The following is a 12,676-nucleotide window of genomic DNA, read 5'->3' as shown; positions in this document are numbered from 1 at the left end:
TATCCAGTTTTCTACGAATATAAAAATGTACAATCATAAGATGAAAACCAGTTTTTTTATACCCATGTCTTCGGCATCTCTTGGCTAAAAAAAAACTTTTAATCTTATAATTATACACATTATATTCGCGGAAGCTGTTTATAATACGATGCGAGAAATTACGATAATAATACACAGAAAATTATTTTCAAAAATCATATGATTGGGTTATTGAAAAGTACGTATTTTATTTCATGCATCTACCTGAATTCTTATCTATACTTTATTATCTTTGTTAATTCTAAACTAAATGCAATTCCAAGATCATTAATCTTCGAGGGAAGGATTTGCTTAGCACAGAAACCTAATGTAAAGTCTAACATATGAAAATTTTATATTTTTCATTTCTTTCTTAAAAAGCGAAACTTTTTACATTTTTGGTGAGTGCGCAACGAACAGCTCAACACTACCAATGTTTTAAACATCTGTCGATTTATCGTATGGTATTTTAGACAGCTTTCCGCAGATAATAAAATCTAAAAAAATGTAACATTAGAACCAGTTTTGTTAGCCCTGATGTGCCGAAAGTTTTTTTATTTTATTATTCTTGGAAAATTGTTTATAAAACAAAGCTATACATGGTTTTTCAGTATAGCTTAGAATTGATTTTAATCCAGCAGATATTAATTGGTTTGAAAGCCGTACTGGAAAATTAAATAATTTTCTTTGAACGATTATGTATAGTATAGCAAGAATAACTTGTATGTAATGAAGTAACTCCATATTATTTGTAAGATTTACTTAGAATACTTAAAATGATATTATTATGGTGCGCTTTCACTTTGTTAGTTTGTCTGACTTTCCGATTTGTTGAGCTTCGCTTTTATGAATGTCCTTTTTTTTAAAAGCGAATCTTTACTACAATTAGGGTTGGTCCGTCCGTCCGTACGTCCGCGACGGATAGCTTTTTTCGTTAATTTAGGCACTTTAGAATTGTCCTATCGATTAAGTAGTAGTTAGGTACAATTTAGAAAACGAAGCAACTCTATAATCAAGTCCTAAAATGTAAGTATGTCCTAAAACATTATCCTGCATCAAGTAATTTTTCAACAAATTTATTTGCAATTTTGTTTAGTTCGACTTTTATACATTTATATTATGATTATTCAGTTCTGACACTCCACAAGTCTTAATGTTCCTTTGTTCTACCGTTTCAGAGCTTCGCTTCTATGGATGTTGTCCTTCTTTTTTATTTCAAGATATGGTTAACATTTTATATGTTCTTTGAGTAACAAATGTTGGATAAATGTTCTTTGTTCTGTATTAATTTATATTTGATAAAAGCTCTGTTCTCTCTGGGGATATGTTCCTGCTATTTTATTTCTCCCTCACTGTAAAAGAATATGAGAAATGGTTGGACAGGGATAGATTTACACAATGTTAAACTGCACTATGCTTATGTGTGTCTTAGCAGTTTGAACTAAAAAAATGCTTAGAATTTCAAAGTTTTTTTTTCATATAAAACCAAGGTGAAACTTATTTTTTAGAATTTATTTAACGATATTAAACATAACCCTAGAATATTCACTAAAAAAAACATTGAGAATCACTGCTGGAAGGTGCTTAGAATCACTTACCCTTGTTCGTGCATACTTTGTATAAAAAACATTATTGGAAACAATGTTAAGTGGATATGACAACGCCCACAAAGCTAAGTCCAGACCTACAAAATAAAATGGCGTACTTAGGGTTGTCATATTGGGCATTTTTTTCGATAACGGGCCGCCTAATTGCCCAAAAGGGTTTTGGGCGCCCAAAAGTTGTTTTGGGTACCCTGTTTTGGCAATTGTCGTAAAAAGCATATAAAAGGGATATAAAATAGCCTAAAACCATACAGAGACTGACCAAAACACAGTAATCTATTCCTGTATGTAATTTTTATATGATAAAGTTGAATTAAAACTGCAGAATTTCTGTTCATATCCATAAAATATGAACGCCAGGAAATAACATTTTGTGTATTATATTTTACTTACAAATAAAATGATATAAACATCTCTTATTTTATTAAGTAAATGTATGTTTAAAATTCATAGAATAAACTCACAAAAATATACTTGATAAAGCTTAACGCTGTTAAAAGTTTTGGTACATTTGACATTATATTAATTTTCAGCATTTTCTTCAATTTTACAATTCTGCAAAATAAATGTGAAAGATTTAGTCAAACGTTCATTTTGAAAATGGTAGACATATGAACATACCCTAGTTATATAGTACATTTACTCAGGCAGGTAAGGGGCATAAGGGTGGTTAATTACACAAGTCCCCAAAGTTATATAATAACGTTTTCTTTTTCGTTGGCTCAATAACTTAGGGGAGTTTTGAATTTAGACTAGTTTTAATTGTAATCTCTACAAAAAGGATATTTTGTTTGTAGCTTGAAATAAATTTCAGTTTTCTATTTACCATATCATCAGAAGCGTAGCAACTATGATAAGAATTTTTGTAGGTGGTTTAAAGCGTGGCAGGAGATGTTGAACAACGGGGTACAACAAGCCTTCCAAGATTTCGCGGATTCTTACTCACATTCTCTCAATGTTCCATCAGAAATGACCATACATAAAAATATGTTCATTTCATATAAGGTAAATTTTTAAGATATAAATTCTAACGAAATTTGTATTTTCATTTTTTAAGCAGCTATTAAGTACCTAAAGAGTTGGAGATTTGGAAAAAAGGACAAACGTCATTAAGTTGCATTAAACAAAAAGAAAATGCGTAGATATTATAGAATCTTACTTATCTTTGTAGAGACTGTCATTTTAGATTATAGCCTGCACAATTACTTAACTTTTATTCTTAAGAACCCCCTTTGAAATTTTCTATTTACATTGAAATAACTTGAAAATTTTTTTAGATCACGAACTTAATCTGGTCCAAGGATTTTGTCGCTTTTGAGGCCAAGGCCACATTCAAAGCAGAGATTGGCGGCAGGAATATTACCTTTATACCTGACCAAGAAGATCCTGGCCTTTCCAGGGGAGCCTCTGAATCCTCCAGGATACCTATAGGCAGGTGGCCGCAGAGCTCAGCTTCTGACCACCAGTCACATTTACTACAGGTATACATTTTTGTGCTTAAAGGATTGATGAACAAAGCTTGATTTGGTGTTGTTGTGTTTCCTCAGGCAAAAATAAAGGAGGGTAGTTTTTCGTTTGGTCACAGAAGGTACAGGCCCTGCAGGGTCTAGGCAAAGCTAAAATATTTCACTCCCTTTTTTTAGATAAAATCATTGAGCACGTATTTTGACACCTTTTAAAACATTCTTAAACGCAATGGTGAATTTTTATAACTAACAATTATAATTGTCGAAGGTAGTTCAAGTTTATATCTTAAAATCTTATTCATCAAAAATTCCTTTTTAATATCTTTTAAATGGAATATGAGACACATAAATATAATAATAATATGTGCTGGGATTTCCTTATTTGTAAATTATCCTGTAATTTTTCAAGTCTAGACTTTAATGGAAAGTACAAATTAGATTTATATTTTAAAGAAACTGTACTGTATACTTATTTGCTTTCACAAACTTCATATTGTCATGTAGTTTAATAAAATAATAAGTTGATTTGTAGCGAAATATTTCAAGAACTATTTTTTAACCTAAATACCTAAGCTAGGTAATAATGTAAAATTCCTGCGTAAATCAACATTTCGAGAGATTTATTGCTTGTTAATTTAATTTCATAGGTATAAACCATTCACTTCCTACATAAAAATATTTATTTATCGCATCGTATTATAGACTGATTTCCACGGATATTAAAATGAAAATATATAAGATCAAAACCAGTTTGTTTGCCAAAGGCCGGGACTAACAAAACTGGTATTATTGTCTGTAATACGATGCTATACTTGTTTTTTCCTTATGGCTAAGAACTGGTTCTAATCCAACGGATATTAATCGGAATCAAAGTCATACTGGAAAAAGATTACTATATTGCAGCCATTTAATGACTGAGTTACTTTCGCGCGTTCGTTAATCTGTAAATATTAAGGGAAAATTTACAGACACACAACCAAATAGTTTATCATATTGTCAAACATTTACTCTTCTTTTTATCTAACCAGCGACTGTGCTCCTAACATCTAGTGGATCTGTATTTTAAGGGATGGGGAAGGGCAGAAATTGGGCTAAAACCATCCCAAGACTTAAATTTAAAAACAAAATAATCTAAAATCATCCTGGGACATATGTGGTGCTTCCCTTAAATGGAGAACTAAATCGTTTCGTTAGTTATCGAAATCTTAAACTAAATGACAAAAATACTTACTACTTGATTGTTAGAGGTTTCTAGATATAATATCCCTTTTAAAATTATTTTTATATACAGGATTTATTATTATTGCAGGGTGTCCGTCTGTCTGGCTACTTTCTTAACTCCATAATGTGGTACGCCAGCATCACCAACGTCACAGAGTACCATTCCAACACGACGGTGCTGGACTCCCAGATCAACGGGACCATCAGCTACACCCCGCCGCTGCTGGAGGTGAAGGAGGATGGCAGCCTCCATATTATGATACCTACGGGCAAGCTGCTGGCTGTCTGCCAGCCGCTTAAAGAGGTATAGTCATTTTTGTAGTTTTTTTCTGGATCCGACTTGATACATTTTACTGATAATTATTTAATTTTTTATTTGGTTTAAAATGATTTAAGTCGAAATTCTCTGTTTTTAAATACCATTTGTTTTTTTTAAATTTATCTTAGAAACAAAAACCTGAAAATGTGTAATTTTCTTTGAAAATATAATGTAATTTGCGACGCTATGTAGACTATTTTGCTCTTTTTCTTTACTTTGAGTAAATATTTTATTTTAGCTTAACTCTCATCTCTTTTCTCTCAGACAAACTATTAAAATAAATGCTGATAAAATATTCAGTTTTATAATGTAGCAGTTCTTTCTTTTATGCAAGGTTCTACAGCCGCTTTTTACTCGGCTCAACCGCAGTTTGATAAAAAACGAAGGGGTTTAGTCCCTTTTGTGACAACGCCTCTTAAGGGGCGTTTCGTTGTATTTTTTACAGTAGATTTTCTCCTATTCCTAGCCCCTGCGGGGGGCTCTAACCCCTGCGGGGCAATCACCTAACCTAACTTAAAATAAAATAGCCTATCAAAAGCTACTGTGAAAGAACGACATAACACCCCTTAAGATGCGTTGTCACGAAAGGGACCATACCCAAATGAAGGTTTTGCTGGGCAGTGATATAAAATAGGACTGTTTTGCAGCAGCGGCTGAAAAAAAATCTGAGCTGCTTCAGTTAAAATTTTAGCATTCAAGTATTAATGTTTTTTTGTCTGTAGCTTTATGATTTCGATACCCGTTGAACCGATTGGGTTCTCCATTTCAGGGAAGATTCACATAGTTTTTTTAGACTATTTATTTGTTTTGGTTTAAGAAATGGAATGGTTTTATTCTATTTTTATCCCCTTTCTGTTTACCTTCGAATACAAACCCCCTAGATACTAGCAACTAGTATATAATATGCGGCTGCCAATGTTTTATATACATAAAGCTTAAAAACTACTCATGAATATTTTATTACCTCTCTCTCATTTCTAATTAATATTTAATGAAAGTGCCTCTAATTGCAGAGTTTAAATCTTTTGCTGTACTCATTATTTATGCATAGATATGTAATTTCCGCTTTACATTATATTAAATTTATTCATTCTTGCTTCTTTTTTGTAAACTTTTAGCTAAACTAAAATAGAATGAAATCAACAGAAATTTAAATTCCTATGTTTAAACCTAAGAAAAATACTTTTTTGCATTCGTGTGAATTTTCCTTGTTTGTTTTATTACTTTTTCTCTACCCTTCATGGTATTGGCTCTAGTACAAATCTTCCCTGAAAATATTTGACATAAGTTAATCCGTTTGCCTCGAGCAAACAGAAAGACTTATTATTATTTTTTATTTAAATTACTAGCCTCTGCGCCCCTGGCATTTAATAATAAAATGGCTTAAAACCTTCCCGGGCGATGTATGACCTACCTTTCAATGGAAAAATTAAAAGGTTCAAAATCAAAAGAAACCTTAATTCTTTGTAAAATAGAATATTAATCCTATTAATTTTGTTCTATTTTAGGAGAATGCGACAACTGCCGTTCTGTTCAAAGCTGAATTTACCGACCTGGCAGGTAGCGGAACCGTCAGACTGGCGGCTGGCAAGAAGCCTGGCATCATCATAGAAATAAAACAACTAGATTTATCGAACCTGAAGACAAAACCATTTGAACCAAAGCTGCCGTTACCCGAAACCTTTGAAAGCGACCTGATGAAGTCTGGTATCGCCCAACTGCGCCCGATTATAAATCAATACCTAGTTGATAAACCTATCTACCTGCCAGAGCGAATAGCACCGCTTGTAGCATATCCAGAAGTTTACCTGAACCGTACGGGCTCCGGCTTAGGTTATGCGCAAATTTTATCCTACTGTACCTGTTCAGATTTCCAGGCGCCGGGCGCATTTTCTAAATGTGACGAACGTTCTGGCTTGTGCGAACCGGCAGTTTATAATCGGCGACGGCGCCAAGCAATTGTCCCGCCAGTTGGGTTAGCACCCGTTAGACCCCGCCGGAAAAGAAAACAGATGGAAGGCCGCAAAATAGATTATGATGCTGAAACATTGATGCTTGCTAACGTAACAGGAGCTGATTTTCCTGTAGAAGAACTACCTAAAATTGCCAATATCCTTAACAAAAGCACAACCTTTCACAAAGGTGTTGATTTTATCAATGAACTATTAGAAACTCATTTTCTACCTAATTTGACAAACACTGAAGAGCAAGACCGTCATGATATGATTATTTCTCGTGAAATTACACCTTCCCTGCTGGAAGCTGATCCTGTTTATTTGATCCAGTACGAAACCAGTGAAAATTGTTCCATGTCAAGAATTGGTGACAACGCAAAGACTTACAGGTTGATCCCGAAAGCTTCGTGTTCTCCAATTTTAGCCGGGAACAAAAACACAGAAACCAACCAGTACTATGTTTTTAAACCTGACGGGTCCAGGGTCCTGTTTGGTTGCTTTGACGAACAATGTAAAACTTGTATATTTGATGTAAATATTAGCAAAAAAGATGTTTGTGTGCCACAAAAAAATAATGGCCAATCCTTTATAGCATCAATGAATCCAGATGCAATAAAACAATCATTTGTCAGCAACAATGGGACTAAGTCAATATCAATATTTTTCGACATTAATGATCCTTGTGAATTCGATAAGAAGCCGGAGGAAAGTTCGTTTGTTGAGACGAAGTCTGAGAAGGCGGCTATGCTGGCCACGTCATATGAGCTGGGGTTGGATGATTATGGGTGTATTGAGATGCAGTCTGGCGGATTTCTTTCTGTTGAAAGTATTACAGATAGGTAAGATATTATTCATAAGATAAAATTCCCAAATTATTTACCTAAGCTTTTTTACATTCAGAGAGACAAAAAAACTTAATTTTTCCCCCTGTAACTTAATGAACGTGTTTGCTATTGATTCAATGATTATTGTCAAAGATTAGGATTAAAGTAGCAAAGTAACATTTTCTTACACTTTTCTTTAATTATTTTAAGTTAGGTATCAAAAGAGTTATTTGTGTGTCAAAATGTAAGTTTGGTATTATTTTTCTCCTCTATTGTCCTATTCAGTGTCCCTATATATCATAAATTTGAAGGGTTTCCGTTAAAAAAAACGTTATCGTTGCATTGCTTATTTTTAAAAATTGTATCATTAGGATTTAACACTGATAAAAAATCTTGATATTCAAGCAATATTTGGTTTTCAGTAACACAAACATCACCCGGACCCGAGTGAAGCTGGAATGCAATGACCTGTGCCAATACTGTGGCTTTGATATTCCCAGTCTGGGTGTGGCCGAGTGCCAGACATTCCGGCGGACCAGCAGGGTCCTCCTGTCCCAGACTCCGGTGGATATACCTGAAGTTCTTATTCAACAGGTACAAATTTTGTTACAGTTAAAATATAGGTATTTTAAAAATCTAATTAAACATTTTATCTACCTAGCTTCCTAAGAGAAATATTTGGGTCATGTGAAGGAAAGAAAGTTGTGGGTTTCGTCATATTTTTACGGTAGCTTTTCTCTTAGTTCTAGCCCCTTTGGGGGGCTCTAGCCCTGTAGGGCAATCATAAACATTTACTTAACCTAACCTAAAATAACCTTTCAAAAGCTACTGTGATAATACGATGAAACCCGAAACTTCGTTTTCTTTCCATGACCCATTTTTTATGGTCATGTCTAACGAAGAAAATATATTAGGTACCTTGTATGGTAAAGATAATCTATCTGAAAAATAAGTAGGTTTAAAGAGGATTAACCGGGAATTTTCTTAATATAATGTGATTGGAGTCGCATTCTACATTTTTGAAGAAGGAAATGTTTTACGACATACCTACCTATCTAATAAAGTTTATTTTGAATATTTAAGTTAATAAATGTTTTTCCTAAACTACCTATATTTTTTTAGGAGCCGCAAGAAGAATCAATGTTGACAGTTGTCCTTGTTGTATCACTTTCCCTGGCCCTAGTACTATCCACCATCAGTATAGTGGCAACTGTTTGGTGCTGCCAAACAGGCAAATCTGGAGAGATGCGGATACACAAGTATAAATCCAGAATAAATGCCAAGGTATCAGAATGGTGGACGCTGTTTTACTCCAAGATGCTATCTAAACATTTTGGAATTAGATTCATGAATTGGAGGGATGAAGAAATGAAGAATATTATGGAGGATGTGATACAAAATGTGCTGCTTTCTGTGAATGGAACATGTGCTATTCTGTTTGCTTTTGAGTGGAACTCTCCAAATAATCCACTGTACCTATTTACAACAAAAGTAAGCACTCAAGTTGATGGAGTTGGAAATTCTGTGCTGGAGATGACCAGACTTCTCATATTTGCCAGCAACCTCAACTACTGGACCTATATCTGCAACATTGTCAATGGAGTCATAGCATTTATTATAATTCTAAGCTGGTGCATAACGAGGACAGGTGCTCGGGAGTCTTGGACAAAGGCGCGGCTGTTCTCGAGTACAATGATGCTGACTAGCATACTACTGACTATTGCTTGTCTTATTTTCACAACCTATTTTGATGACCTTGTCACGCTAAACGCTGATAGTGGATATTTTATTACTGACAATGTAAAGATGCGCAAAATAACAGAAGTCATAGTTCAAGTGTCTCTGAATGGCTTGTCACTGACAGTAATCAGTTTCACCATTGTATTTTTATTCCATGGAGTCGGTGGAGGTTTATTTAGTGGCACTGTTCTATTTAGAATCCTACATTTATATTCAAAAGAAGAAAATCTAGAAATCTTAACAACCTTGCTTGTGATCTTAACTATAATTCAGCCATTTATATGTCTTCATCCGGTCATCATATGGTCACAGGACTCCAGCCATAATGCCAAGTATCTGATATTAACAATATTCGTCTGGTTTCTTCCCCTGGGCGTTCATCTTTTAATCAAAGCTTTGTTAACCCAAATCAACACAAGATATATTAACCGTGGCAGCCTTGAACCAACCACAACTAAGGCTGAGCTGACACCGTTAAATAATCAACGTAACCCGCCGCGGAAACGACCACTTGCGGAGAGTAAATCTGTGCCAGCTATCCGCCATGAGCCAACGGCTCAGTCAACAAAAAGAAATCTGTCCAAACGAGTAATAACTGCTGTTGACATGGGCATGCAAATTACACAGCTGTTTCTCTTTCTCTCCGCATTCTCTTTTATCACCCATCATATTATCAATACAGAGCTTGATTCTAAGAAGTCTAACCTGAGGCATTTTGTGTTGCCAGCCATAATATCTGTTTTCTTTTGGATGACAAGCATATCCTACTATCTGCTTGATCTTACCATGAATGCTACGAAGGAGCCAGCAGTTCTAATGTTTAAAGACAGAACTTTAACCAGAGCTAGACAAGAGTTGCACGAATCGTTGCGCAAACGTCTCACAGCCATGGACAAAAGAAAAACTTATGCTGCTGGTGATTTAGGCGAAAGGCCAGCAAATTCACGCCAGGCATCGATCAGAAGACCTCGGGTTCCGCCGCCACCACCTCCAGATAAAGAAAACTGTGAATTTGAACGAAACAAATTCAGATCAAGGAGTTTACCTCCTGTAAAAATAAAATCAAAAGTTGGACACGCAGAAAATGGTACATTTAGTGGAGTGGGTGAAGTTGTGCCCGTTGATTCTGCCAGAGCTAGGAGAATCCAGGTACAAAGTGCTAACGGAACTGAAGAGTCTGAAATTGACAGTCCTGTTTCATCAGCTACCAGTAAGGATAACCTGGATCAGACTACTACAACTATTGGTTCTATAGAAGCTCTGGAAATACAGGAAGAAAATTATGAAAGAAAGCAGAATAGAGCCTGGTATAGTATCCTACTGAATTATATTCTTGAAAGACAAGAATATGCTTTCCCTGAAACTCATGGTTGGAGAATAAAATTCAGAAGAATCTTTCTTCATCTTGGTGTTCTTGGCTTCAGCTATACAACATTTCAAACTCTTGTCTCAACAGACAGCTACTCATCTAAGGATGAAATACAAAAGATTCTGGATTATGTTGGAACTAACCTGACCTGGCCGGACGAGGGCAGTGCACTGGATGATGTTTTTGAACTGTACAACAAAACACAGAAAACTAAAAGCTGGGTCATGATTGCAGCTTCTGTCCTATTCTGGAGCAGCATTGCGTTTGATAATATCAGCTTCTGGACAACAAACAGGAAGCTCAGAGGTGTGTCTGTTGTTTTGGGAAGGGTTGTCAACTTTTTGGGATCACTGTTAGTATTTGCCAGCGTGATTCTAGTTGGTTTACCTGACTATCTGGAGGCAAGTCATCTTGATGAAATATGCCCTTACTGTGGAAAAGACTTCAACAGAACTGTGAAATATGTTGCTGAATTTTCTATTGGTTTATTTTTTGCCAGTTTATTTACATTCCAGTTATTACCAGTCCTGATGACCATAGCTCCAGCTCTTGTTAGAGCATCAGTACTTATTCTAATCCATCCTGGATTACGCGGACAGGATAAGACAAGCGCCCTCAGGATGTCCATCCTACAGAAAGTCATAGTTGTGTCCTCATTACTAAGCTTTCCCATCACCTTTGTGAGCATGTGCATTGTGAACCAGCACCAGAAGGACATAGTTGTGACAATATTGATAATTTTATACTGGACCCTGCCTCCGCTAACTCTGTACCTGGGATTGCATTACGCTAGAACATTCCAGAAATATAGCATTCTCCTATTTGTGTACTATATGTACAACTGTGTTTATATTGGTCTTGTGCTTGCACTAGCCTCATACTCCCTTCAGCTGGAACAATTCATACAAATATTAAGAGATATGCTGCAGTCACCATCGGTTTGGTTTGGCACGACGGCACAGGTCTTCCTTTGTAATGTCGTCATCTCTGACTTGTTGTACATGACCGTTTTCTAAATATTCAAAAAGATGCTCCAAGATATATGAAATGAACTGAAATATTAAAGATTACCTACATCACAAATAGTAAAATTTTAAATATAATTAAATATGTAAAATCAAATTGACTACGTAACATACTTGTTGTATCATAGTACTTTGCAACCCTTGAAAATTGTAATTCATAATAGTTCAAATATAAAGCATAATATGCTAGTGAAGATGCCAAAATTTATTACTTATTTATTACCCATAATAGAATTATTATTTACTATTAATGATCAAACCATTATTAACAATTCATTTAATCGTACATTCGCTTTAAAATTAAATTATAATAGTTTTATTTTTTTACATATCAAAAGTTGAATAAAGTAACTTAGTAAGACTTATTTCAATAATTTCTCTTCACTTAATAATCATATATACTCATCTTAATTATCATATGTATAGTACCATTTTATTATAAAGGGGGAGGTAGGTTGTGCTAAAATTCTTTAAAGGTGTAAGTTTTAAGGCTTAAAAACAGTAATAGAACGAAAGTATTCACTAAATATGTGTATTCCTTATTGAAAAGAACTAAAGACAATTTTTTTTATTAAAGTTAACATGAATGTTATCGTTCTACTACTGTTTTTAAGCCTTAAAACTCACAAATTTACGGAATTTTAGCAAAACCTACCTCCCCCTTAATTTCTATAATATTGTAATTCAGTAGTAAAAAGTGTACTTATTTCATTAAATATTGTTTGTAGTTACAAAGGGGGAGGTTGGTCGTGCTAAAATTCCGTAAAGGTGTGAGTTTTAAGGCTTTAAAACAGTTACAGTAGTAAAAGGTTAATACCTACTCAATAAATATAAATATATAAAAATTTTGTCTATTGTTCTATTCAATAGGGAATACACATATTTAGTGAATATTATCGTTCTACATTAGTTTTTAAGCCTTAAAACTCACACCTTTACGGAATTTTAGCACAACCTACCTCCCCCTTTGTTTAACGGTTTGTAAAAAATATTTTGTGTGATATTTCATACTTTTCGGTCTAAGCTTTTTGTAGTTTTCTAGATATTCAAGTTCTTTTTTTTTATAGAAATGGGATCGAACCTTAAAAAGGCAAATTGTCAACTTTGACTACAAAATCTCTGTTTTCGTAATTTT

General features: G+C 34.5%; 1 protein-coding gene across 1 annotated transcript in view; it reads left to right on the top strand.

The window, feature by feature from the left end:
- LOC145324785 (uncharacterized) overlaps window positions 1-12,017 on the top strand; it is a 44,130-nt gene extending 32,113 nt beyond the window's left edge. The window contains exons 6-11 of the mRNA XM_080167426.1: window positions 2,492-2,627; window positions 2,900-3,103; window positions 4,398-4,613; window positions 6,137-7,422; window positions 7,830-8,001; window positions 8,530-12,017. Of these exons, the coding sequence (XP_080023552.1) occupies window positions 2,492-2,627; window positions 2,900-3,103; window positions 4,398-4,613; window positions 6,137-7,422; window positions 7,830-8,001; window positions 8,530-11,532 (5,017 nt within the window). The 3' untranslated portion in view covers window positions 11,533-12,017. The remainder of the gene's footprint in view (window positions 1-2,491; window positions 2,628-2,899; window positions 3,104-4,397; window positions 4,614-6,136; window positions 7,423-7,829; window positions 8,002-8,529) is intronic.
- The last annotated feature ends 659 nt before the right edge of the window (window positions 12,018-12,676 follow it).

Source organism: Acartia tonsa, chromosome 1 (assembly GCF_053477335.1).
Source record: "Acartia tonsa isolate MP-2025a chromosome 1, ASM5347733v1, whole genome shotgun sequence".
Classification (NCBI taxonomy): Eukaryota; Metazoa; Arthropoda; class Copepoda; order Calanoida; family Acartiidae; genus Acartia; species Acartia tonsa.
The sequence above is the reverse complement of the archived record's forward strand: the minus strand, read 5'-3'. Positions and strand labels throughout refer to the sequence as shown.